Raw genomic sequence first — 27,097 nt, 5'->3', positions numbered from 1 at the left:
GCTTTGGCTGCTGCCACACTCCTTCCCGCTGCCCCGTGCCCAGCGTGCCTCAGTTTCCCCCTTCCCAGCACGGCGATGCCGCTCGCCAGCGCCGGGGAAGCCTCGTTAGGACTTGCCGAGCAGGCCGGGAAGCCTGGCCGCGCCATGCCGGCGAGCAGCAAAAATTATGAATAAGCTCTTGTTAATAAATACTTTATGATGAATCCAAATAGATTTCCTCCTCTGGAGCAATTATTGTAAAATGGGCTCTAATACGGCGCAGGGCCGCCCCGGGAAAGGCTGGGTGCTTTTCAGGGCCTAAGTGCCTCCTTCCATCCCCTCTAATGAGCACTTCCCAATCATTTGCATCTGTCTCGGCAACAGGTCTCATTACCAGGTTAACTTATTACTGAGAGCCGCTTTGGCGAACAGTTAAGAAGCGGCTACCAGAGGCTTCGCTGGGGCCACATGAGAGCGGGTTTCGTCCGTGCCAAGGTTGCCCATGGGCGCCAAGAAGGGGAAACTGAGGCTGGGGCAAGGAGCAAATCCCCCCCGTGCCCCTTTGGGCTGCTGGGATTTGGGGATTTTTAGGATTGCCAGAACCTCTGCGGCTGCATAACCCCCGCCCGTCGCTGTGCCAAGGCTTCCCGTGGGGGCACGGCACCCAGCACCCAACTTGCCAGCCCCTGCCCGGGCTCGCGCGGCCGCGGGGAGTGGGACGTGGCAGGAGCGGCGGTGGTGGTGGGAGCCGGCAGCGGTTTGGAGGTGTGTGGCTGGCTGGCGGGGAGGCTGAGCATCCTTTCATAAAATAAACCCTGTGTGGTCCCTGCAGGGCCGGGATGCGGCGAGGTCCTCCGCGTCGCTGCCTGCCCGCGGCGGGGATGGCATCCCGCTCCTCCCCAGGGCTGGGGCCGTGCCGGTGAGGAGCCAAACCTGCTGCCGAGGCGACTGACCCTTCCCGTCCCTCTCCTCCTCCTCCTCCAATCCCCCCATGTCCCTCCCCCCCCCCCCCCCCCGCCCCCCATGAAAACTGCTCGGGAATTTCCTGAGGAAGTGTTTTTTCAGCGGAAAATTCAGGCTGTTTCGCCGAGCCCGACCTGTTTGGACATGGCGCTGGAGCGGAGGGTGCTCCGAGCCCTGGCCAGCCCACGCTGCGGTGCCCGGCCGCGATGCCCCGCGCCTGGCGCTATGTCTCAGGGTGGCACAGAGCATCCTCCGCTGTCCCCAGGGTGGGAAGGCACCGCCGCGGCCGAGCAGCCGGGGTGCAGGGCTCCAGCACCGGCCGAGCCGGTGGGGACGGGCAGGAGCAGGAGCAGAGGCGCTGCCGGAGGAGTTAATCCTGGCATGGCGTGCCCAGCTCCACGCAGAGCATCACTCCTTCCCCTCCCCGCTCCACGGCAGGACTAACAGCAGGAAAGAGCCGGGCTTGACCCGTGCCTCAGTTTCCCCTCGTAGCATCTGGCAGGGAAAGTCAGCGCTCCGCCAGTCCCTGGTAGGGGGGTGCGAGGGGGGCCCTGTGCCGGCGCCGGCAGCACCCCGACGCAGGCGTGCTCCTCCTCCCTGGGTCGCGGGGCTTTACAAGCCCGGGCTGGATGGGGCCCAAGCGCAGGCTCTGCTGCCAGATTCCCGTCCGGAAATGCCCCGGGAGCAGCCTCGTCTGGGGTATTGCAGCACGTCTCTGCTTCCCAGCCCCGCGAAGGAAAAACAGCAGGAGAAATACTTAACCAGCCAATTGCCGGCGCTCCACGCTGCCGGCCGGGCTGGGGGGGACGGCGGGGACCGGTGACGGGGACAGACGGAAAGCGCATCCCTGCCTCTGCTTCCCGAAGCCGCGCTGGCCGTGAAGCTGGCCGGTGTCAGCCAGGGTGGGGTGCCTGGCCGAGGGGCTCACTGGCCGTACGGTGCCAGCAGCGTGGCAGGGATGGAGGGCACGACGGTCCCCAAGCTTGTCCCCTCAGCACCCAGCCGTCCCACCCGTCCGACCGTCTGTCCTGGTGCTCCCCGGCCGCCCTCGCCTGGCCCCGCTAAAGCGGCTTAACTCTGCGCGGCATCTCGGCGCGGGATAAACCAGGCGGGAGGGAAAGTTGGTGAGGGGCTGATCGGCTTTTGGTGCCGCTCCCGTCCCACCGTAATCCTGGGGAGGGGGGTGGCCACCATGGCCTCAGGGTCGCCAAGGGCCATCGGGGTTTCTGCACGCAGCAGGTTTTCAGGGGTCCCAGATGTGGGTCCAAGTGGGATCTGTACACCGTGGTGAGGGGGGGCAAAGCCAGCATCTGCTCAGAGCCCCCCCTGAAACCGGGGCTTGCACTTGCCACCCTGTGGCAGAGCACTGAGCATCCCCCGGCCCTCGCAGAGAGGGCGAGCAGCACCCATGGGTGCTGCCACCCCCAACACGGATAACCTGGTTCTTGCCCGACGTCCCTGCGGCGGTGCCCGGGGTGGCACTGCCCAGGGGTGGGCAGGGACGGGGACAATGGCACGGTGTCCCCGGCCCCGGCCCTGCAGCCAGCCCTGCCGCCAGCTGCCTGGGGAGGGTGGCGGGGCCGGGGGATGGCAGCAATTTGTAGGGCTCGTCTGAATAACCGGCCACCAAGGAAGATCAGCCGCCCACCGCCCCGGCCAAGTATTGTTTTTGGAACTCGCTGCTGCTTTTTTCGGCTCCTGTCTTACTTTTCTTTGACCTTCTTCCCTGATTTAAGACACATGCCCAGCCCTTGCCCAGCTGCACTGAATTAGCGGCTGCTGCCGGGGAGGGAACCAGACCCTGCGGCCGCGCGGGGCTGCAGCCACCCCGGGAGCAGCCGGCGGGGACGGGTCCACCAAGGCAGGGACGGATTCCCCCGGCAGGATGAGTCCCCCAGGCAGGGATGGGTGCCCAGGGTCAGGATGGGTCCCCAAGCAGGGTTGTGTCCCCACAGGTGGGATGAGGTCCCCAGCAAGGGTGGGTCCCCCGTGGGTTGTGGGGGGGACACCCGTGGGGACACGGCTGGGTCTGGAGCAGGGGCTGTCGGCTCGGGGGGACAGCGGGGTCGGTGCCGGGGTGATGGATCGGTGCTGGCAAATAACGGGGGTCTGTGCGTGGTGGGGGGGGTAGTGGGGCTGTGCTGGTGGTTGGTGCTGGTGATTTATGGCGTCTGGGCCGGGTTCAGGGGACGGTAGGGGCTGTGCTGGGATGTTTGTGCCAGGTCACAGCGGGGTGCGTGCAGGGGACGCTGGTCCCGGGGACAGCAGGGGCTGCACTGGGGGACCTGTGCTGGCTTTTAGCAGGGTTTGTGCCAGGGGAGGGGGTTTGGGGTTTCACAGGGGCTGGTTTGGGGTTAATGGGGGTCTGTGCTGGACTTGGGGCTGCGTGGGAGTTAGCAGGGTCCGTATGGGGCCGGCCCCCACCGGGAGCCTGCTTCGGGGGACACTGTTCCCTCCAAGGAGGGTCACTTGGGACAGGGCTGCTTCGGCCGGGAAATGCATCGTTGCCCTGGGATGAGCGGGGCCGGTCGCCATCTCCAGAGCCGCTCGCCTTGTCCCACTACCGGGGTTCCGTCCTCCCCCAGCGGCTGCCCGCGGTCCCCTCCTGGGTCCCCCCCCGGAGCAGCGCCTGCCCCTGGCATCCCCCCCCTGCTGGGAGGGTGACCCAAACCCGGGCATGACCCTGCGAACCGGGGCTGTGGCACGGTGGGGGCGGCTGCCACCAGCCACCCCCTGCCCGGCCCTGGCAGCCTCTGGCGGGACTCGAGCGTCGAGCCCAGCTCCTTCCTTCTCCACGTCGTCACCTGCTGTGAGGGACCCTGAGGGCCAAATCCTGCCCTCGGGGACAAGTTTGCTGCTACCCTGGCCCCGCACGGGGATGATTGGCCCTCTCTCTGCCATTTTCCCTGCCGGGAGATGCCCTGACACCTCTCTGTCCTGTTCCTCGGGGGGGTTGTGGCCCCCCCCCCAGCCAGGAAGCACTGATTTTCCAAACTGGGATTTAAAAAAAAAAAAAAAAAAAAAGAAAAGGGATGTGGGAAGAAGGGGCCGGGGAGGGGGGGGATGCATTTTCCTTGTTTTCTTTTGGGGCCAGACTCGTCCAGCAGCGCTCGCCAAATGGAAAAAGGCAGTCAGAGCACTCCTTGTGCACTGGGCCGGGCGCCAGCCGCTGGGCCGGCCGCAACTGGGGCAAACTGGGGGAGTTTCCCGCTGGTCTGGAGAGAGCGGAGAGCTCCGAGGCACCCACAGTCCCTAGGGGAGCACCCGGCATGCTGGGGGTGTGGGGGACCCGTCCCTTGGGTGCTGCGGTCTGGCAGCGCCTGGCACTGGCACGGCGGCTCCGGCAGGCGCGATGGCAGGCGGGATTTCTGTCAGGAGCAGATCCCGGCACGCGTGGGTGGGAAGGGGAGAGGGTCCGGGTGCTGCCGAGGCGGCGTGCCTGGCGCCCGGGAGCGTTGCAGCCGGTGGGATTTATGGGGGGCTGCCGGGATGGGGGGGCATCCCGCTGCACGGGGAGGGGTTGCCCGTCTGTGTTGGGCACGCGCCTCTGCCACAGCTCTTCCTCCTGGGTGTGCTGGGATGGAGCCCGGTGGGGATGTCCCCAGCCGTCCCCGGGGTGGGTTTGGGGGGGCTCAGCTGGGAGTGACCGCCTGTCCCTCTGCTCCCCCAGGATGAGTTCCACCCCTTCATCGAGGCGCTGCTCCCCCACGTCCGGGCCTTCGCCTACACCTGGTTCAACCTGCAGGCCCGCAAGCGCAAGTACTTCAAGAAGCACGAGAAGAGGATGACGAAGGATGAGGAGAGGGCGGTGAAGGACGAGCTGCTGAGCGAGAAGCCGGAGGTGAAGCAGAAATGGGCCTCGCGCCTCCTGGCCAAGCTGCGCAAGGACATCCGGCCCGAGTGCCGCGAGGACTTCGTGCTCTCCATCACGGGCAAGAAGCCCTCGTGCTGCGTCCTCTCCAACCCCGACCAGAAGGGGAAGATGCGCCGCATCGACTGCCTGCGGCAGGCGGACAAGGTGTGGCGGCTGGACCTGGTCATGGTCATCCTCTTCAAAGGGATCCCGCTGGAGAGCACCGATGGCGAGCGCCTGGTCAAGTCGGGCCAGTGCACCAACCCCATCCTCTGCGTCCAGCCCCACCACATCAGCGTCTCCGTCAAGGAGCTCGACCTCTACCTGGCCTACTTCGTCCGCGAGAGAGGTGGGTGCTCCGTGGGTGCTCGGTGGGTGCTCGTCCCTGCGAGGCAGAGCCAGGATGCGTCCCAACCAGATCCGGCTCCCTGCGATTGATCCTAGATTGTTCTCGCTTTCCCCTCTCGCCCGATGTCTGTCCCATCCCTGGCTTGGGGACACCACTCCGGGACACGTTTCCTGTTGGCAGACCTTGCAAAAGGAAGCGGGTGCCCCCCGCTCTGCCCACACGGACGCTCTCCCCCAGCCGGGATGGATGCTGGCTGCCCCGGGAGGCGCGTGCCAGGGAGGGGAGGAAGCGAGCGGTCCCTGAGGATGCTCCTGGCTCTGGGCATCCCCGGAGGGGGGGGTTGGGGGGGTTCACCCCGCATCCCACGCCTGCCTGACGTGGCTGCCTGTGCCGGCAGCCCGGTGAGGAGCGGGTGGGCGGCGTGGGCAGGGAAGGGACAGCCTGTTCCCAGCGCGTCCCCCGAGGGCTGGAGCTGGGAGCGGTCCAGCAGTGCCAGTTTGCCGTGGGCTGCCATCCCAGCCCCTCGCCCGGCGGGTGACCGAGGCGGGGACAGGAGCGTCTGGGGAGGGGGCAGCGACGGTGCCAGCGGGGGCAAACCCCAGCAGCTTCTGCTCTGCAACGAGGGGATGCTGCTCCCCTGCCCTTCACCCGCCCAGGGGTCCCACGGACCCGCTGGGAGAACTGGGCTGGTTTCACTACAGCGAGGAGGGAGGCTCAGACCTGCTCTCGAAGCCTTGGCAATCGAAAGGGGGAAACTGAGGCACGGCGGGCAGGGCAGACGACGGTTTCCAGGCTCAGAGGATTAGGTCCCTAAGCCATGGTCCTCGCTGCCAGCTCACGCCACCTCCTCGCACGTTGGGCAAGGGAAGCTCCCAGTAGCTCCGGACAGATCTTATTTTATCCGGGCAGGTTTGCTGTCCCCGGCTGGTGACGTGCTGGCACAGACACCCACCTGGCAGCTGGGGTCCCCCCCGGACCCCAACATCCCCCAGCACCCTCAGGCGGGTAAGGAGCCCAGGGAAATGCTTCGTGATCCCCGCAGGCGAGGGCAGGGTGGGTTTCGCAGGGACGATGCCGAGCCAGGGGGGGCCGCGACGTGCAGCCCCGAGGGGCGGTCGAGGGGCTCGCAGTCCTCCATGGCCAGGCTGAGCTGCCCAGGTGTGCAGGGACCAGGACATCGGTCCCCTCCTGGCAGCACACACCCACAGCACTGGGTGATGCCCGCCCAGCTGTTCCCCCCATCCCCATCGACACCACGGTGGGGGGACTGTGGGGCTCCTTGCCCGGCACTGGCCAGGGCCCAGGGCCAGACAGTGACACCATGGAGGGCTCCGCGGTGTCAGCAGTCCCAGCAAAGGGGGTGCCAGGGCCATGAATAATGGTGGGCACAGACAGCCAGAGACAGCTCTGCCCCTGCCTGGCCAGCAGTGGGGTATGCTGGGTGTCACTGGGGAAACTGAGGCACATTGAGCAGGCGACCCCACCCGGTCCCCAGGGAGCCACATATCCCGGGCAGGGCACTGGGGGCTGCGCCAAGCCCTCGTGGCTTTGGGGACAAGCAGGGCACAGCCTCTGCCAGTGAGTAGCCAGGGCCAGATCCTGCCCCAGGGCCCAGGTGGGACCCCAGGCAGGTTGGGGGGGGCATTGGCGATCAGCTGAAAGGGTGGACATGTGCGCACGCATAGTGCCGGCTTCACGTGCCCGTGCACGTGGCTCGCCCGCTCGGGGGCAGGATGGGGCCCGGCGGTGCACTGGGAACAGCGGGTGCTGTGCCGGGGACAGAGGGGCCCCGGGCACTGGCTGGGGTGGGGGCGTGGGTGCCCTGTGCAGGACAGGGCAGCAGCTGCTGGGCAGGGGGGTGTCGTGTATTGGGCTGAGACGTGGCTGTGCTGGGCTGAACTGGGATGGGGTACTGGGCTTAACTGGGGTGCCACATGCCATGCTGGGGGCACGCCATACTGGCTGGGATGGGGGCACTACATACTGGGCTGGACTGGGGGTGCCCTGTGCCGGTTTGGCTAGAGGTACGGTGTCATGCTGGGCTGGGGGGTACCCTGTACTGGGCTGGACTGGGACCCCCCCCCCATGCTGGACTGGGAGCCCTACGGTGGCTGTGCTGATGGCAGGGACCAGGCCCCCCGCGGCAGCCCTGACGGGGTCCGCTGCACCGCTCGGCGTGCCGCATTGGGGTGCCCGCGCCGGCGGGTTCCCTGGCCACGCCGCAGCCTGTGGGTGTCCCCGGGGAGGTGGCTGCCCCTCTGCCACCCCCCACCGGCGACCTTGACCCCGGCGTCTGGGTCCCCAGCAGCCGCAGTCACCTGACTGTCTAATTGGGAACACAGCGGCTGTAAATACTCTCTGATAAGGCCTGGCAGCCTCTCACTTTCCCTGTTAAGGTCGCTCCCTGCCCCGGTTAAGGGGGACCGGGACAGGCCAGCAGCACCGGCTGTGCCGGGGGTGGGACCCCCCCGGGGTGCTGCGGGGTGCTGGGTGCTGCGGTGGGGCGGGTGCTCGGCATTGCCCCGGCCCCAGCCCTCAGCGGGCACCTTCTGTGGGGCTGTGGCTGGTGAGGGGTTATCCACGTCGGTGGGGAAACTGAGGCAAGGAGGGACAGCTACTGCAGCAGTGGGACCCTGCGCTGTATGGCCGGGCCAGGCGATGGCACCACTCGGGGTGCACGGGGTGTCCCCCGCCATCGCTCACCGCGTCCCTGCCCAGCACGCTGCCGGCTCGCTCCCGCTCGCTTTTCCCTGTTGCACATCTCACCCTGCAGCCGGTCCCCCCCGCCCCCAGCAGCCCTGGCCCCAAAGGAGGAGGCTGGGGGGGATCTTGGCCACTCGGAGCCCCCTGGCTGGGCAGCTCTGCTTCCCCGCAGCCCCCGCGGCCCCCCATTATCAGGCCGGAGCACGTGGGCTCTGGGCTCTCCCGCCTACGCCCGGCCCGTTTTGCTGGTGTCAGCACAATTTCTCAGCCGCTGCTCTGGCAACGGCGGGGAGGGGAGGCGGTGGAGGAGCCCCCCCGGCGCTGCTCTCCCCACCTGGGGTCAGGGGCAGTCTGGGGTTGGGGGTGCTGAGCTCCTGCCCCCCCTCCCCGGACCGATGCCAAGGGCCAGCTCTGCCTCTCGGTTTTTTCTTGCCCCCCATCCTTCTGCCCAGAAGACCCACCCGGCTTTCCGTGCCCCCGGCTGCGCTTGGGGAAACTGAGGCCTGAGCGATGCCGGGCTGGGGGGACACCCTGTCCCAGTTCCGCTGGCCCCAGGGGGGCCGCCGTGGGGTGCGGGGGAGCGCCAGATGGGAGCAGGATGGGTGCTGGATGGGAGCAGGATGGGTGCAGGATGATGGGTGCTGGATGAGAGCAGGGCTGGGAGCAGGGCGGGAGCAGGATGATGAGTGCAGGATGATGGGTGCAGGATGATGGGTGCAGGGCTGGGCACAGGGATAGGAGCAGGGTGCAGGGATGGGAGCAGGATGGGAGCAGGATGATGGGTGTAGGGATGGGAGCAGGAGGGTGGGTGCAGGGATGGGAGCAGGAGGGTGGGTGCAGGGATGGGTGCAGGATGATGGGTGCAAGGATGGGAGCAGGAGGGTGGGTGCAGGATGATGGGTGCAAGGATGGGAGCAGGAGGGTGGGTGCAGGATGATGGGTGCAGGGCTGGGTGCAGGGCTGGGCTGTGCACACCGCAGTGGGGGAGGGGACGGCGCTGCAGCCAGCCCAGAGCTGGGTGTGCAGTGGTGAGGGGGGGGCTGGGGGGGAGAGGGGGGGGGAGCTCGGAGGTCGCTGGTGAAAGTCAAAAGCATTGCAGTAAAATGGTAATCAATCTCCCCAGTCGATGGTGCCAGGACCTTCGAAGCATTACAGAGAGATTCCTCCCAGCAGCTCCCGACGGCAGCAGCCAGTCTGGGGGGGCTGGTGCCCCCCTCCCTGCACCCTCACCTCAGTGCTCCCCACCTCTGTGGGCCCCCCCGCCCTGCGCCTTCACCCTTGTGCCTCCATCCCGCATCCCTGCATCCCGCATCCCTGCATCCCGCATCCCTGCATCGCCATCCTGGTACTCCCCATCCCTGGACCCCCATCCCTGGACCCCCCTCCTCGTGCCCCCGGCCCCACATCCCCATCATGGGATCCCCCATCCCTGGACCCCATCCTGGCCAGGCTCCAGGAGCCGGGGAGAGGCAGGATGGGGTCAGTGGTGGCCCCTCGCACCTTTTGGGGTGCTCTGGGGCTGGCAGGGACCCTGCAGCCAGTGTGCTCAGTGTGGGGCCGGCGGGGGGGGGCAAGGCTGTGCCCTGCAGTGAGCTTCCCCTGGCAGTGCCTGGCAGCTGAGCCCGGCTCTGCCTCCCCCAGGGCTGTGCAGGGTGGGAGCAGATGGGTGCCCAGGGCAATCAGGCGGCGGCCCCCAGGGTGGCATCCCGCTCCTGGCACCCCCCGGCACGCTGCCACATGCAGCCATCCATGGTGCCGGCGGGGGACAGCAGCCGGGGGGAGGCAGGGACCTCCACGCCGTGCCAGCATCTGCGTCTCCCACCGCCTGGCAGCCCCTTATCTCCCCTCACCAGCCTCGCCGCTGGCTGCGGCGCGAGGCAGATGGCACCAATCTGCCGGGGAGCCCGTGCCAGGGCTCTCGTCCCGAGCGCGCCTGCGGCCGTGCCAGGCCGGCCGTGCCAAACGTCTGCGCGGTCCCTCCAGATGGAGGAGCAGGCGTTTCCCCGGGCAGCGCCGTTCCGTCAGCCCCCGCACAAATATTTATCGGCAGGGTGGCGAGGAGATTGATGGGGTGCACAATATTTGGGCTCTGCCGTTTGCAGAGCTGGGCACCAGCGGGCAGGCAGGACGGAGAACCCCCCGGCACGCAGATACAGACGTGCAAACCCTCATCCCGCTCCAGGTATCTCTCCGCTCCCAGCCAAACCAGGAGGCCGGGGTTGAGGGCAGCGGGATGGGGAGAGCCCAGCGGGTGCGGGAGGAGAGACCCCCCCCCGCCCCGGGAAAGGGCACAAGGGTATGAGACATCAGAGAATCGACAGGGGCTGGGTTCCTGCCCCCCAAGAGCTGCGGTGACCCCAGCCATCCCTGTGCCCTGCAGCGTCACCGCCTGGGGGACCTGCCCTCCCCAAGCCTGGCCCCGCTGTGAGCCCGGCGGCAAGCAGCAGCCAGGGCGGTTTCGGCGTGCTGGAGCTCTCTGGATCGATGTGCCGGCGACCTTGGGGAGGTCAGGGCTTCCCCGGCTCTCCCGCAGTGCGCCGAGGCGGAGGCACGCCGGAGCCAGCCGGCTTCCCCGCAGTGCCCGGCTGGCAGGGGGCAGCCCCAGCCCTGGGGCACCACTGAAGCGAGTTGCCCCGTGCTCAGCACCGCAGCCTCGGCCGGGGTGAGCGGTGCCTGCCGGGGACCTGGCACCGGGTGCCGCATCCTGTGGTGCCGGGGCGGGGGGGGGCAAAGGGCCGGAGCGGTTCCTGTGCCGTTCGGTGGCCGATGAATAAAAGATGAGCGAGCTCCGTCTCGCGAGCACCTGCCGTCCCCCGCCTTCGCCACCCGTCATCCCCCCGCACTGGCAAGCGCCGTGCCCTTCCCAGGGCCGCAGTTGCCATCCTGGCCGGGTGCCCGGCTCCGTGCCGCGCTGGCAAGGGACAGCTGGGGCGGCAGATGCCCGTGGCGCTCCCTCCCGCCGGCGGCTGTGGGCATGGGGTGGGGGAACAGACGCCGCCAAGCCCCCTGGCATGCCACTGCGCCCCCAAACCGGGCTGGCACTGACAGCTGGGGACTGGGGTCCCCTGCCATGCCAGCCCCCCCGCTGGGGTCTTGGCCAGCCCAGGGGAGGGCTTGTTCCTGCCCGCCCCCAGCCCTGTGCGTCCTGAGACTGCAGCCCTGGGGCGGGAGATTCCCACAATGCACCGGGAGCGATGCCTGCGGTCAATGCGGGGGGGAGATGGGGGTCACGAGGGCCATGGGGGGGCCCATGGGACTCTGCGAGGGGGCTGGCTGTGTCGCGGGGCTGTGCCCTGCTGTGGGGCCGTGTAATGCTGTAGGACCATGCCACGCTGTGGGGCTGTGCTCTGGTGTTCCGTGGGGCTGCGCCGTGCCATGGGGCTGTGCCGTGGCGTGGGGCTGTGTCGTGCCTTTCCGCGGGGCTGTGCCGTGCCGTGGGGCTGTGCCATGCTGTGGGCTGGGGTTGGTGGGACAGCAAGACGCCGGCAGCCCCCAGCAGCTGCCCAGGGCCAGCCCCCTTGGCAGGGCAGGGGGCCAGGCCTGGGACCCCCTGGCTGCACCTGCAGAGCTGGGGTGTCCCCCCGCCCCCCGATTTCCCTTCTTCGCCCTCCTGCCCTCCTGTCTTCCCCCTGCCTTCCTCTTGCCTTCCGCTTCCCCTTCCCCTTCCCTCTCTCACTGCTCCCTGTCAGCTCTTTCTCTCTTTCCTTATTTTTATTTTCTTCTCTTTTTTCTTCTTCTTTTTCTCTCTTTTTCTTTTTCTTTTTCTTTTCCTTTTTACTTTTTTATTTTCTTTTTTCTTTTTCTCTTTTCCGTCTTTTTCTTTTTCTTTTCCTTCTTTTTCTTTTCTCTTTCTTTTTCTTTCTTTTTCTTTTTCTTTTTCTTTTTCTTTTTCTTTTTCTTTTTCTTTTTCTTTTTCTTTTTCTTTTTCTTTTTCTTTTTCTTTTTCTTTCTTTTTCTTACTTTTTCTCCACTCTCCTTTCTTCTTTCTCTTTCTTTCTTTCTTTCTTTCTTTCTTTCTTTCTTTCTTTCTTTCTTTCTTTCTTTCTTTCTTTCTTTCTTTCTTTTTTTCTTTCTTTCTCTCTCTCTCTCTTTCTCTCTCTTTCTCCCTCCCTTCCTCCCTTCCTGTCTCTCCTTTCTCTCTCCCATCCCTCTCTCCTCTCTCCCATCCCCTCCCAGCAGCTGCACCCCCGGGTGCCCCCCAGTCCCTCCAGCCTAGGGTGCCAGGGCCGGGGGCGGGGGGAGCCCAAGGACCGTGGGGGGGCTCAGCCATCCCTTTGTCCGTCCCGCTCTCTCCCGTCCCTTTGTCCGCTGCCATCTGTCCCCGTTCGCCTTGGCGGGCGCCGGCAGCCCTGGATGTGGCCCAGGCCTGGCAGGGCTGAGCGAGGGGGCGGCCGCGCCGCCTGCCTGGGGGGGTTCCCCCCGGCTGCTGCCGTCTCCCCGCGCCGGCCGGGGTCGGCCGAGGACAACCCCGCTCGCTCCCAGCGCGCCAGCTCTCGCTCGCAGGCGCCGGCCAACGTGCTCGCGCCTCCCCAGCCTCCCGCCCGGGCCAGCTGGCTGCAGCCGGCGAACGTGGCAGCGGGGCGCGTCCGTCCCCCCCCCCGCCGCCACCTTGGGGGACGCCTCCAGCCAGGACCTCCCCGGGGTTCTGCTCGGCTGGGGGAGGAGAAGCTGCCGCCCCCGTTGCATTCGCGGGCTGAGACCCAGCAAACTCATTTCACCCCTCACGTCACTTGCAGCCCTGCAGGCACGGGGGCGGGGGGGCTGAAGGGGGAGCGGGATGTTATAAAGGGCATGGCAGAGGGGTCTGGTGCCCCCGGCGCGCCGGCCGGCCTGGCTGAGCCGGGATTTACCCGGCACACACGGCGTTTCTCGGGGTATTATATAAAGGAGGTTACACAAGTGGATCTGTTCCGGGTTTTATGTAAGGGCCACCCCAGCCCGCCCGGCCTCCAGACGTGCAGCGGAGCCACTCAGCCCGGGGTGGGGGGCTGGGGGGGGGTGTCACAGTGGGATGGGGGGGTGCTGGGGGTCTGGCAGGGAGGGGCCCCCAAATCGCAACCCCCATCCTCCCCTGGCAGCCTCGCCCACCCTTAGCCCTTCCCATGGGGCCACTGCCCCACAGCACTCGGGCTCCCTCAGGTCTCTGGTGTCCCCCCCCATCCTGACCAGGCTGTTCACTCTGGGCCCTAATGATGCACCTTGTGGGGGAGGCCAGCCGGAGGCACCGGGGGTGAGGGGGGGGCTGCGCGTTGCTCCTGGGTAGGTGCTGGGGCTGCTTTGCCACCGAGGGAGAGGCAGGGGGGCCATTCCCCAGGGGACAAAGCCCTGAACCGGCCCCAGGGGAAACTGAGGCACAGGGCAGGACCCTGCAGGCGGCGGTGCTGAGCCCTCTCCCATCTCCTGCCCTGTCAGCGGCAGAGCTGTTGAGGGGGGGGAGGAGGAAAGCTGCTGCCCTCGCCGGGGAGGGGGGGCCATGGCCGCACACGCCGGCGCCAGCAGATCCACCAGCCCCGCGTATCCTCCAGCCTCTGCGCCTGCGCCCCGCGCTGCTGCCGGTAACACCGTGCCCTGTTTTACCATCAGTGCTCGGGCACGGAGCCAGGGCTCTCCCACAGCCGCGCCAGCCCCGGGGGGCCAACAGGCCTGCAGGGACACCCCCACCCCCCCCACTCCCCAGGGCCGACCCTGCTGCCCGGGGGTCATTCCCATGGGCCGAGGCCATGGGCAGGGAGTCGCTGTGGGGCTTGGCAGCACCCTGCCAGCCGGTGGGGCCGGGGTGCCGGGGATCCATAATTCAATGGGTGGCATCGGTCCAGGCTGCCAGCGCGGCCAGGAGCCCGGGCAGCCCTCGCCCCCCCACCCTCCCCCCCGCCCCCCGCCAGGGCACACACTTTGCTAGTTTTAAAAGCAATTGGATCGACCTGTTCGGGCACGGAGTGCTCTCCCCGTCCCTCCCGGGGTGGGGGGGACACCCAGCACTGAACCGCAATGTGGCCTCCGCCCCGGCCTTCATCCCCCATCCTGGCGCCGGGGGGTGCGGAGGGTGCAGGATGCCCCCCATCAGTGAGTCCGGAGGGCACAGGGGGGGCTCCCCAGGCTTCTTTTGCCTTCCCAGTGTGACCGAACCACTTGTTGGGTGCCAGATTTGGTCCATCGTGTCCCGTCCCCACCCCCCCCAAAAAAAAAGTCCCTTCGGGGGGAGCAAAGGCTGTGGCAGGAGCCTGGTGCTCCCTTCGCCATTTTAGCGTGCGCAGGCCGGCCGCAGGCAGCTGTCACATGGCGGGGAGAACAGTTTGGCTCGGCCGCGCCGCGCCGGAGCAGGCAGCCAGAAATCTGCTGGCGAGCTCGCCCGGCTGCGAGGATCGCCGGCAGTGTTGGGGCGGGGGGGGGGGGGCGTGGGGGGACGACGACACACACTGAGCCCACAGCCCCCCATCCTGGCGCCCGCATGTGGGGACACGAGGGAGCCGGGAGGGGACAGTCCTGCTGCCAAACCGCGGAGCTCGGGAAAGTCCCCGGTGCTCCTTGGGGTGCCGGGGCTGGGACTGGGGTGGGGGGAGGCCCCCAGGGTGCCCCCCCAAGGGTGGGTGGGGTGGCAGCGGTGTTGTGGGTCAGGGTGATGCTGGTGAGGGGGCGTGGGGGCATGGGGACACCCAGGGGGGCCGGCGGGGTACCCAGGGCAAGCGAGTGGCCTTGCCGGGTGCCCTGGGGGGATCAGGGGCCAGGCTGGGGGGGGGTTGGGGGGAGCAAAGGGCTGCGCCAGGCACCCCAGGGGGAGCGAAGGTCAACATGGAGGATCCGAGGGTGAGGAAGGGTCTGTGTGGGGCATCTTGGGGCGAGCAGGGGCCGTGTGTGGCATTCTGGGGCGAGAAGGGGCCGTGTGGGCCATCTCAGGGCGAGCAATGGTGGGAGGCCGTGTGGGCCGAGCCCAGTGCTGTGCCGGCCACCTCAGAGGCCGCTGGGTGAGGACGCGGCCCAGGGGGCTTCTTTAGTGGCCGAGCACCCCCCAGAGTGGCAGCCGGGTGCCATGCCGGAGCGAGCGGGGGGCCGGGGAGCCCTGAGGCGATGGCGGGGGGAGCGCGGGGAGCCGGGCCGGCCTCGGGGCTGTAACCGCGAGACACCGCCCCGTGCCTTGGCCGGGCTCCATCGCTAACCACTTCCAGAGCCGCTGCGAGATTTGTTGTTTTAAGAGGCGAGGAGGGGCCGTGTCCGGCCGCGCGGTGCCCGCGGGCGCGCGGGGGGTCCCCTGCTGCTGCTCACCCCCTTCCCTGGCGCGCTTGTGCCCGGCTCGCTCCCACCGCCCGCGCCCCTCCTGCCCGCTTGGGCACGCGGCGACTTTCAAAAGCGGGGGGAAAAAGAAAGGCGAAAAAAAAAAAAGAAATATGGAGAGAAGGGGGGGAAAAAACCCCACGCCCGTCGCTGGGGGAATTTCTGCTCCCTAAAATGGCTGCCTGGAGGAAGCCAAGCGTGCGGGCAAGCGCGCGGGCAAGCACGCGGGCATGGGGCTGGCCGGCGGCGGGATGCGGCATTGGGGCGGGATGCCACGGGGCTGCCGGCATGGAAGGGCTGCCAGGCCGGCGCGGGGAAAGGGTGGGGAGGAACGGCGGCAACTAGGGAGGGAGACAAAATGGCTGCGTTCGGCGTCGACGTCAAGCGGCCCCGGGGGTGGCGCGGGTGGCGCACGGGGGTGTCGGGGTGGGGGGCGGCGCGATCCTGCTGCCCGCATGGCTCGGCCTGGCCAGCCAAAAATAACCGCTCCAGGAGCCACGCGCGCACGAGGGACTTGGGGGCAGCATGGGGTGGGGTGGGGGGGAGAAAAAGGGGGAGAAAAAAAGGAAAGAAAGGGAAAAAAAGCCCCAGCCCCAGCAGGCGGGCTGGCAGCGGCAGCCGCTCTGTTTTGACGGTGGTGTTTGGATTGTCGCAGCCCTTTCCCGGCATCAGCCAAAGCTGCGAAAGAGAAATGCCAAAGGCCACGGGGTGGGAGGAGGAGGAGGATGATGGAGGAGCGAGAGGAAGGATGAGGACTCGGCGCAGGGGGGAAAATAAACGGTGAAAGTTTTGGAAGGGCTTCCCGGCTGTGCCAGGGAGGAAGGATTGCTCCCCGGTGCGGCTCAGGCCCGGTTGCGGCATGCAGAGTCGGGGGGCGTGCCGGCCGTGCTGTGCCGTGCCGTGCCGTGCCATGCTGTGCCGTGCCGTGTGGGGAGTGCCGGTGCCGCTGAGCTCAGCATCTGAGCCAGGTTATTTTTAGCTAAGATGGTGCGGGGACGGTGGGGGCTTCAGGGCCGGGAGCGGGTGCTGCCCCAGCGCCCTGCTGCCCTCCGGGGGGCTTGGGGGAGGCAGGATGAGGTGCCACGGGCACCGGCGATGCCTGGCCGCGGTGACACCGCCCGGTGGGGCAGGGATGGGTGACAGCTGGAGGGAGGAGAGGAGGCAGGGAGGCAGGAGGGGGAGCAGGCGGCCATCACCCTGCTTCAGGGCGGGTCGAGCGCCAGGGGTTTCCCTCCCTGGGGGAGCAGTATCCTGCAGGCCAGCGTGGGGGTGTCCCCATTCCTGTCGCTGGCGGGGGGCCGCAGGGAAAGACGCTCGGTGTCCCCAGCTTGTACCGGCGTGGGGTGGCTCACCCCGGTGGTTTTTCCCTCTTGCAGATGCAGAGCAGGGCAGCAGCCCCCGGACGGTCATCGGCTCGGACCAGGAGGACAGCAAACCCATCACGCTGGGTGAGTGGGGCAGGCAGGGCCCGGGCAAGGGGTCACGGGACACCTGAGCCCATCCCCAGGGTCCCTGCGGTAGAGGTGGCCCCTTCGACAGGCAGTCATGCCCCCCGGCCAGCCGCGGCCTGGCACCTGTAATGAGCTGGGCACGGCCTCAGCCTTGTCCCACGGCCAGCAGAGCCTCACTGGGGCTGTGTCCCCTGGGGACAGTGGCTGCCATGGGGGTCCCACAGTGGGGAGTGCAGCCCCCAGCCCTGCCAGCGCTCTCACCCCCAGGGAAACTGAGGCACGGAGCAGCCCCGGGGTGTCCTCGGCAGAGGGGACCAGTCGGGGTGGTCCCTTGCTGGGGGATCGAAGTGGAGCGAAGCTGGCTGAGGAGGGGGGTGGGGGGCATTATGGGGGATTTGGGGGTGTTGGGGTGCCCTCGAGCATCGCCACAAGACAGTGCGGGGCAGGAGGGGTGGTCCTGTGTCCCTCCCCGCCAACGCTCCCTCCTCTCTCCCGCACAGATTCGACAGACTTCCAGGAAAGCTTTGTCACCTCGGGCGTGTTCAGTGTCACCGAGCTCATCCAGGTGTCCCGAAGTGAGTACCACCGTGATGCCACCACCCCCCCCAACCCCCAGCTGCCCGGGCATGGCAGCATACCGACAGCTCCCCTATCCCGGCTGCGGGCTGGGGCTCCCCGCAATGCCGGGCCCTCCCTGAGCCCCCTCTCTCCCCACAGCGCCGGTGGTGACAGGCACGGGGCCAAACTTCTCCCTGGGGGAGCTGCAGGGCCACCTGGCCTATGACCTGAACCCCTCCAGCACCGGCATGAGGAGGACGCTGCCCAGCACCTCCTCCAGCGGGTAGGTGCTGCCGGGGCGATGCCGGGGCAATGCCGGGGAGATGCTGGGGCGATGCTGGGGAGATGCCGGGGCGATGCCGGAGCGATGCTGGGGTGATGGCGGGGCGATGGCGGGGCGATGCTGGGTGACGCCGGGGCCAGCCCAAGCAGGGTCGCGGGCCGCTGGCCATCTTGCCGCGGGGGAGGCGGGGGACAGGCTGGATCCTGCCGCAGGCGAGCGCTGATCCCTTCTCTGCCCCCCCAGGAGCAAACGGCACAAGTCGGGGTCCATGGAGGACGACATCGACACCAGCCCAGGGGGCGAGTACTACACCTCCTCCAACTCCCCCACCAGCAGCAGCCGCAACTGGACAGAAGACATGGAAGGGGGTAAGTGCCTCCCTATAAGTGCCCTATAGGTGCCCTATAGGTGCCCTATAGGTGCCCTCCGGCTACTGTAGAGCCCGCCAGCCAGCTCACTGGCTCTCTGTAGGCCGCCCCTGTGAAAGCCCCCGCCCTCAGTCTGTGCCGTGCTGTTGCTATAGGGCCCTCAGGCCAAAGCACAAGCCGGCTATAGGTGCTGTGGTGTTGCTATAGGGCTCCCCATCAAGGCATGGGCTCTCTATAGTTGCTCTGGGGGTTACTACAGGCTAATTACCCCCATTACGTCACAGGCTCTCTACAGGTGCCATGGTGTTGCTGTAGGAACCCCCTGCTTGGGTATGGGCTCTCCATAGGTGCCGTGGTGTTCCTATAGGACCCCCCCCTTAAACATAGGCTCTCTATATGTGCCAAGGGGTTGCTGTAGGGCCCCCTGATTTAGGCACAGGCTCCCTATAGGTGTCGTGGTGTTGCTATACGACCCCCCTTTTAAACACAGGCTCTCTATAGGTGCAATGGTGTTGCTATACGACCCCCTTTTAAACACAGGCTCTCTATAGGTGTCGTGGCATTGCTATACCCCCCCATTGAGGCCCAGGCTCTCTATAGGTGCCATGGTGTTGCTATATGCCCCCCTGTTTAAACACAGGCTCTCTATAGGTGTCGTGGCGTTGCTATACCCCCCCATTGAGGCCCAGGCTCTCTATAGGTGTCGTGGTGTTGCTATATGCCCCCGTATTTAAACACAGGCTCTCTATAGGTGTCATGGGGTTGCTATACGACCCTCCTTTTAAACACAGGCTCTCTATAGGTGTCGTGGCGTTGCTATACCCCCCCATTGAGGCCCAGGCTCTCTGTAGGTGCCATGGTGTTGCTATAAGACCCCCCTTTTAAACACAGGCTCTCTATAGGTGTCGTGGTGTTGCTATACGACCCTCCTTTTAAACACAGGCTCTCTATAGGTGTCGTGGCATTGCTATACCCACCCATTTAGGCCCAGGCTCTCTATAGGTGCCATGGTGTTGCTGTATGCCCCCCTGTTTAAACACAGGCTCTCTATAGATGTCATGGGGTTGCTATATTAGGCACAGGCTCTCCATAGGTGTCATGGTGTTGCTATACCCTCCCATTTAGGCAGAGGCTCTCTATAGGTGCCATGGTGTTGCTATATACCCCCCTGTTTAAACACAGGCTCTCTATAGGTGTCATGGGGTTGCTATACCCTCCCATTGAGGCCCAGGCTCTCTATAGGTGTCGTGGTGTTGCTATACCCTCCCATTTAGGCACAGGCTCTCTATAGGTGCCATGGTGTTGCTATATACCCCCCTGTTTAAACACAGGCTCTCTATAGGTGTCATGGGGTTGCTGTACCCCCCCATTGAGGCCCAGGCTCTCTGTAGGTGCCATGGTGTTGCTAGAAGACCCCCCTTTTAAACACAGGCTCTCTATAGGTGTCGTGGTGTTGCTATACGACCCTCCTTTTAAACACAGGCTCTCTATAGGTGTTGTGGTGTTGCTATACGACCTCCCTTTTAAACACAGGCTCTCTATAGGTGTCATGGTGTTGCTATACGACCCCCCTTTTAAACACAGGCTCTCTATAGGTGTCGTGGCATTGCTATACCCCCCCATTTAGGCCCAGGCTCTCTATAGGTGCCATGGTGTTGCTGTATGCCCCCCTGTTTAAATGCAGGCTCTCTATAGATGTCATGGGGTTGCTATATTAGGCACAGGCTCTCTATAGGTGTCATGGTGTTGCTATACCCTCCCATTTAGGCACAGGCTCTCTATAGGTGTCGTGGTGTTGCTATACCCTCCCATTTAGGCACAGGCTCTCTATAGGTGTCGTGGTGTTGCTATACCCTCCCATTTAGGCACAGGCTCTCTATAGGTGCCATGGTGTTGCTATATACCCCCCTGTTTAAACACAGGCTCTCTATAGGTGTCATGGGGTTGCTATACCCTCCCATTTAGGCACAGGCTCTCTATAGGTGTCGTGGTGTTGCTATACCCTCCCATTTAGGCACAGGCTCTCTATAGGTGCCATGATGTTGATATATACCCCCGTATTTAAACACAGGCTCTCTATAGGTGTCATGGGGTTGCTATACCCCCCCATTTAGGCCCAGGCTCTCTGTAGGTGCCATGGTGTTGCTATACGACCCCCCTTTTAAACACAGGCTCTCCATAGGTGTCGTGGCATTGCTATACCCCCCCATGTGGGCCCAGGCTCTCTATAGGCGCCATGGTGTTGCTATACACCCCCGCATTTAAACACAGGCTCTCTATAGGTGTCGTGGCATTGCTGTACCCCCCCATTGAGGCCCAGGCTCTCTGTAGGTGCCGTGCTGTTGGTACAGGACCCCCCCTCATTTAGGCACGGGCTCTCTCTGTAGGTGCTCTCTACAGGGCCAGCCCAGCACCCCAGCCCCACGCCAGCCTCTCCCAGCCCCACGGCGGCGGCCGCTGGCGCTATGGACAGCTTGCTTTCTTGCTTGGCGTTTTTTTTCCCTTTCCTGTCTAGACAGCCCCAATTAGCTGTTCATTAAGAAAAGGGGGGGGGGGGGGCTGGGCTAATTAAAGCGATGCTGCAGGGCTGGCACAGCGGCTCCCACGCCCCGGGGCGCCTTCGCGGGCTGCAGGCGAAGGAAGGAACCGTTGGTCTTTCTCCCCACTTGGCTCTTACCGTGCCTCCCCGCACCCTCAACAGTGGGGCAGGATCCGTCCCGGCCCCCCAGCCCTGCCACGGCTTGGTGGTGCCTGGCCGGGGGGCTGGAGGCACCGATCCTGTCAGAAGGAGGTTTGGGGAAAGCAAGTCCTGCCCCAGGAGGGTGCCCCGTATGTGCTGGGGACAGTGCCCCATCCTGCCCCCCCGAGGCCCCATGGGGCTGGGGCTGCTGGGGGGCAGGAGAGTCCCAGGAGACCCCCTCCCCAAAGCGTTGCACGCTGGCGTGCGTGGTGGGAGGGAGCTGTGCAGGGATGTCCCTGTCCCCCGCTGGTGGCCTGATCCAGGGCAGGGATGGGCGGGGACGAGGAGGGGGGGTGCAAGGGGGGGTTATGACAATCCTGTACGGGATGTTCTGGGAAATCCTCCTAACCCCCGGCTGAGAAGGGGCTAAACCCATTACCGGGGCTGGGCCAAATGGCCAGAGCTAAAGCCACGGTGGCAGCGGGAGATTAATGTGCCCGCTGCCCCCTCCTGCTCAACCCTGTGCCCTGGGGTGGCCCTTGGGGACCTGGGTGTCTGGCACTGTGCAGGGACCTTGGGGGCCAGAGGTCCGTGGAGGGTCCCCCCACCCCGAGCAGGCGCCTTTGTGCCTCCCCCGGAGCTCCTTGTACTGGCGGGATGTGGACCCGGGGTGCCAGGGGAGGGGGGGGGGGTCCCAGTGGGGGCACCCACTGCTGCACCCAGGGTGGTCAAGCGCGAACATGCAGCACCTGCATGCGCACACATGCGCACACGGGCGCACGCGCGCGCTCCAGCCGATGCCCGTGCATGGGCACGCGCCTGCACACACATGTGCGTGTCCACACACTCCCCCAGGCGCGCACGGTCGTGCTGGCGCGCACCCGCGCACACCCGTATGCTGGTGCACACACACGTGCGCACCTGCAGGACACCCCTAGAGGTGCCCGTCCTCCTGCACACGCGCACATGTGTGCACGCACGCGCACGTCACACCCACGCACCCTCCTCATGCCCAGCCTGGCCCCAGGGCGCCGCTCGCCCCAGGAAGACGCACCCCCCCGAGCCCAGGCCAGGCTGGCAGCACCCCCAGGACTTCGGGGGTCCCATGGCGGGTGCCGGGGTGTGACGCTGCGCCCTGCTTTCCCCAGGCATCTCCCCCACCGTGAAGAAGACGGAGATGGACAAGTCCCCCTTCAACAGCCCATCGCCCCAGGACTCCTCGCCCCGGCTGAGCAGCTTCACGCAGCACCACCGTCCCGTCATCGCGGTGCACAGCGGTGAGTGTCCTGGCAGGGAAACTGAGGCACGGGGCCAGCGAGGGGCTGGAGCAGTGACTAGCTCCGAGTGACACTGTGGATCACCCCTTCCGCTCTCACCTGCAGGTATCGCCCGAAGCCCGCACCCGTCGTCTGCGCTGCATTTCCCCACCACCTCCATCCTCCCCCAGACGGCCTCCACCTACTTCCCCCACACGGCCATCCGGTACCCGCCTCATCTCAACCCGCAGGACCCGCTGAAAGATCTCGTCTCGCTGGCCTGCGACCCGTCCAACCAGCAGCCCGGACCGGTAAGAATCCGGCCCCATCCCTGCATCCCATCACTGATCTCGCCGTGGGGTGCTGGGGGCCTGTTGCCGACCGGTTGCCACAGCAGCGTCTCCTGGATCGTCTGCAGTCACTGCCGTCACCACCGCCGCCGCATGTCGGGGGGGTCTCAAGGTGCTCCGGTGGCACCCGGGTGCCGGTACCCAGCCTGGTAGGGTGTTCTTACCGCTGTGGTGGGGGCTGAGCAGCTCTGGCTGGTGCCATGCGTTGGTTCGGGAGTTCCGCTGCGCCTGGTCAGGGTTGGCACCTGGTTTCTCCGGCAATGGAGGTGGTGGCCCCTGGCTCAGCACGGGGACCTGCCTCGTAGCGGGGACAGGGCGGTGGGTGCTGGGGTTGAGCTGTCAGCCAGGGCTGGGGGGGGTCTGGTGGGAGTGTGGCATCTGGCAGGGGATGTGTGACCGTCGCCAAAGAGCCACCGTGTGCCAGTGTGCCCGGGAGAGTGATGGGCTCGGTGTGTCCCATCCTCCCGTGCAGCCGGCTGGTGACCTGTCAGCCCCGCCGCTGCGCCGTGTCCTTCAGTGACCCACGGGGGTGGCACGGACACCACCCCACGCACCCCACACCCCCAGCACCCCTTGTACCCAGCACCCCATGCACCCACTCCCCCGGGCTCCCTTTGTGCCCAAAGCTGGGGGCCAGGGGTGGCCGCATTCCCACTCCCATGCCCCGCGCTCCCGCTCCGCTCCCCGGATGCAGGAGGGTCTCAGGGAGCCCCTCTGAGTCTGCCCAGCACCCGCCTGCTGCCCCTCACCGGTGAGGCCTGATGCCAAGGTGGGGGGCACAGCTGATCTTCACCTGTGCAGCGGCTGAGTGCCGGGCTGGCGGGGGCTGCGTTGAGAGCGGCCCCCCACCAGGTCGGGCGTGGGGAGCAGGGACAGGAGCCTTTGAAGGCCGGCACCGCGGGGTGCCCCTTCCCTGCAGGTGAGCACTTCAAAGGCCTCCCGCTGCCGCCGCGGAGAGGGGGGCAGAGCGTGCCGGCTCTGGCACGCGCCGCCATGGGACATGGCCCCCCCCCAGCCCACTCCCAACCCCCCCTGCACCGCCGTGATTTCCCTCTCGCCGGCGCCGACCGTTCAGGGCTGCTCTGAGACCCATCAAACTCATGTCAGCGGTGAGGGATGCTCCGTGCCCGTGCCAGCCGGCACCGGGGGCTCACCGGGCCGGCTTTGCCGGTGCTGCGCGTGCTTCCTAATGGCTTGTGCTGTTTGTTTTTCTGTCTGTGTTGTGTCCCCAGTTAAATGGAAGTGGTCAAGTGAAAGTGCCCAGCCACTACCTGCCCACGCAGATGCTGGCGCCGCCACCTCCCCCCGGCATGCCCCGCTTGGCCATCTCTCCTGACACCAAATCCACCACGACAACTACCGAGGGAGGGACGACCTCACCGACATCACCCAGTAAGCACCCCGCGGCGCCCACCCCTCTCCCCGGCCCGGCCGGCCCCCTCCTCTCGCAGCCCCCCGAAGGTCCCCCCCCAATCTCAGTGCTGCTGGGGGGATGTTGGTGGAGGTGGCCTCCCCGCAGCCGGGGACAGGGCGGCAGCCGGCACACAGCGAGTTTGCTGGGTCTCAGGCAGGTCAGAGCAGCCAGGGTTTGGGCAGGCGGCTGTTGTGTTCCCTCCCCTGAAGGGTTCCGTGCTGGTCCCAGGGACCAGCCCGAGCCCCACGTCCCTCTGAGATGGCCGGGGGAGTGGGAGCGGAGCCACAGAGGGGCTCCCCCAAGCCGACATCCTGCCCAAACCCCCCCAGCATGGGTAGGGCTTGCGGGGGAGGCCGTCGCCTCTCCGTGCCTCAGTTTCCCCACTGGCTGGCAGCGGCGGTGCTGTCGGGGATGCGGGGACCAGCCGGCGTGGGTGCAGCGCGGGGGGCAGTGTGCCTGGCTGTGCCGCAGGGGGGTGCCGTCCTCTCGCTGCCATGGGATTCCTTGGCACTGGGGACCCCGATCTGGCCGGGGGCCGTGGAGCGGCGCGGGTGCAAGGACTGCGTGCAGGGCCCCCGGAGCCCTCGGCGGGAGGCGCCTGGGGAGCCTTCGTTAGCAGCGGTGGCTGACGAGCTCATCCCCCTCCGCTCCACCTCAGGGGGCTTTAGCGCCTTGGCCAGAAGGATTTTGGGAGCGCAGAGGGAAGACGCTGGCGTCACCCTTGATTTGGCATCGGGGCATGTGCCACAGTGGTGGGACGCTGTGCCATCACCGCACTCTGCGAGGGGTTGTCCCTGTCTCTGTCCCACTGTTCCCACGGGACACCTCCTGGTACCCTGAGATGGTGCCATGTCCGCACCGGGTCAAGCCCTGCACGGGCGCAGTGTCCGCGGGGGACAGGCCGCAGCCGGGTGCTGCCAGCCGCCGGCGGGTGTCGAGGTTATGTGGCGTGAAGAATCAAAGCCCAGCCGATGTGGAGGGGAGAGCTCGGGGTGGCGTGGCCCGGCCGGGGACGGGGCCATGGCCACAGCCACGGGGAGGGACTGGGCAGTGCCAGTCCCCCCCTCAGGCTCAGGGAAGGATGCGCATGGGGGACACTAGCTGTCCCCAAGGGGAGCAGAGGACATGTAGCTCTGAGCCCCCTCTCGGAACCCTGAGCCCAGGAGCTCAGCGGGGCCGGGGGGGTCTCAGTGCTGGACCCCCAGCTTGGGGCTGGAAGTGGCAGCGGGTGGATGTGGCTGAGTGGAGCTGGTGGCTCCCATCACACTCGCCCCACAGCAGCTCTGCTCGGGAAGCCGCGGCGCCGGCACGGTAGGGGAGCACCCGTCTGCGCCTGCACCCTGGGGGGGGTCTTGACCCCCAGCCCGCCGTCGCCCCAAAGCCGGCCCTGCCGCAGGGCACAGACACGACGGCACCACCCCGGGCGCAGCATCCCTGGCCTCTGCTCGCCCACCGCCAGGAGGCAGCCAGGGATGTCGCCCGGCCACCAGCTCCGGGTGCCCGGGACGCCCATCCCAGCAGTGCCAGGGAGTGGGCCAGGCTTGGCCCCGGGGGGACGATGGCGGTGCCACTGGCAGCCCCGTTAACGAGCTCTCGTTTGTTCCCCAGCCTACTCTGCACCAGGCACGCCCCCTGCGAACCGTTCCTTCGTGGGATTAGGACCAAGGGATCCTGGGAGTATCTATCAGGCACAGGTGAGAGCGGGGATGCTGCTGGGGGGACCCTCCTGCCCGCGCCCCGGGCATTGCCGCCGTGGCATCGCCATGGGCATCGCCACCATGGGCATGGCCGTTGCGGGTATCGCCGTTGTGGGTATCACTGCCGTGGCATTGCTGATGTGGGCATCCCCACCGTGGCATCGCTGCCGTGGTATTGCCACTGTGGGCATTGCTGCCGTGGCCATTGGCAAGATGGGCATCACTGCTGTGACGTGACCGCCGTGGGCATTGCCACTGTGGCCATTGCCACGGTGGGCATCACCGCTGTAAGATCACTGCCATGGGCATTGCCACCATGGGCATGGCCACTGCAGGCATCGCCATTGTGGGCATCCCCGCCACGGCATCACTGCCGTGGCGTCACTGCCATGGATATTGCCACCGTGGGCATTGCCACTGTGGCATCACTGCCATGGGCATTGCCACAGTGGGAATTGCCGCTGTGGGCATTCCTGCCATGGACATTGCCACCGTGGTCATGACCACCGTGGCATTGCTGCCCTGCCATTGCTACTGCGGGCATCACAGCCTCAACATCGCCCCTGTGGGTATTGCCACCACGGGCATTGCCGCCTTGGCATCCCCACCATGGGCATCACCACCCGGCACCCCATGCCAGGGCCTCGGGCGCTGGGTCCCCCAGGGCAGAGGGAGGTCATTGCCGTGCCCATGCCTGGCACCTTGCCCTCCCTCTGCCAGGCTCCAGCTGTGCCCGGCCTGGCACCACGGCACAGCCGGGCTGCCCAGGTGCCCACAGCATCCCCTGCTCTCGCCCAACTGCGCCCGCCGGCCGCTCCAGCTGCAGCGGGATGTGGCGTGCGCCTTTCCAGGGCCTTTTGCTTAGTCCTGGCAATTTTTTAACTGGTATTTCGCGAGCCGATGCCGGCGCCGTGGGCAGTGCCATGGGGCCAGGGCAGGGTAGTGCCGACACCTTGCCTCACTTGTGATATGAGTTGGCCGGCCTCAGCTGTCCCAGCAGGGGCGGCTTCGGGAGGCTGCAGCCTTGCCCAGGGGGTGACGCCGGTGCTGGGGCAGTGGGATGGGTGTGTGGATGGCGCCGTGCCGGGGGCACCCCGGGGTGCCGCACCCGCTGGGGGCAAGTGCTCGGAGCGCTGAGCTGTGCCATGGGGCACCCAGGGGTGCTGTGCTGTGCCAGGGTGCAAGTGCTCGGGGACCACAAGTTAGGACACCCAAGGGTGCTGTGCCGTAGCAGGGGACAAACGCTGGGGGCCTGTCTCTGACGACAGCCCCCCCTGCCCTGTCTCAGTTTCCCCAATCCTACACGTAGGCAGAGCACAGCGGGGTGGGCACCCCGAGGGCTTTGGGTCCCTAAAAAGGAGACATGGGGCAGCACCGGGAGAACCCCGAGGAACAGGGTGCCCGGGTCCCTGCACCCCCCCAGCCCCCTGGGGGTGACAGCTGCTCACAGTTCCCGGAGTCCCTGTCCCTGTGCACGGGTGTGCAGTCGCGCTCCGGGAGCCTCCCCGGGGCTTAAGGATGCTTTGCACGGGGAAACTGAGGCACGGAGGAAATGAAGTGGTGTCCCGTGTCCCTGGGAGGGGTAGCCGAGACCTGCTGCTTTCGGGTCATGTGTGGCGGGGCCGGGAAGGGTTAAGGGAAGCGGCGGCCCCGAGCTGTCTCGTTGCCAACGGAAACCAGACATGAGGTAATCGGGGACGAACTTGAACTTGGGGCTTTGGGGGGGGGGGGGAGACAATGGGAGGGTGGCAGGGGGCCACCCTGCGGGGTCTCCAGCCCTGCCACCCCCGCTACCCGTCGTCCCCAAGCGGGACTGTTCCCCGGGAAGCGTCGTCTTTGCTGCGGAGCTGCAGAGGCACCGGCCGCCAAGGGGGACACGGGTGGCTCCGACGCAGAGGACTGATAAATTCAGTGCAGGAGGGGG

At 66.5% G+C, this 27,097-nt stretch overlaps 1 protein-coding gene across 5 annotated transcripts in view; it reads left to right on the top strand.

Annotated features, from left to right (window-relative positions):
• NFIC (nuclear factor I C) overlaps window positions 1–27,097 on the top strand; it is a 45,298-nt gene that overhangs the window by 16,096 nt on the left and 2,105 nt on the right. For 2 of the 5 annotated variants that reach the window (XM_063357876.1, XM_063357875.1), the window contains exons 2-10: window positions 4,613–5,144; window positions 16,493–16,564; window positions 17,068–17,142; window positions 17,285–17,408; window positions 17,652–17,776; window positions 21,605–21,733; window positions 21,839–22,023; window positions 23,295–23,454; window positions 25,085–25,170. In XM_063357876.1, the coding sequence (XP_063213946.1) occupies window positions 4,613–5,144; window positions 16,493–16,564; window positions 17,068–17,142; window positions 17,285–17,408; window positions 17,652–17,776; window positions 21,605–21,733; window positions 21,839–22,023; window positions 23,295–23,454; window positions 25,085–25,170 (1,488 nt within the window). The remainder of the gene's footprint in view (window positions 1–4,612; window positions 5,145–16,492; window positions 16,565–17,067; window positions 17,143–17,284; window positions 17,409–17,651; window positions 17,777–21,604; window positions 21,734–21,838; window positions 22,024–23,294; window positions 23,455–25,084; window positions 25,171–27,097) is intronic. The other 3 variants (XM_063357878.1, XM_063357877.1, XM_063357879.1) reach the window with 3 other exon arrangements.

This window comes from Chroicocephalus ridibundus, chromosome 22, assembly GCF_963924245.1.
Source record: "Chroicocephalus ridibundus chromosome 22, bChrRid1.1, whole genome shotgun sequence".
NCBI lineage: Eukaryota > Metazoa > Chordata > Aves > Charadriiformes > Laridae > Chroicocephalus > Chroicocephalus ridibundus.
The sequence above is the reverse complement of the archived record's forward strand: the minus strand, read 5'-3'. Positions and strand labels throughout refer to the sequence as shown.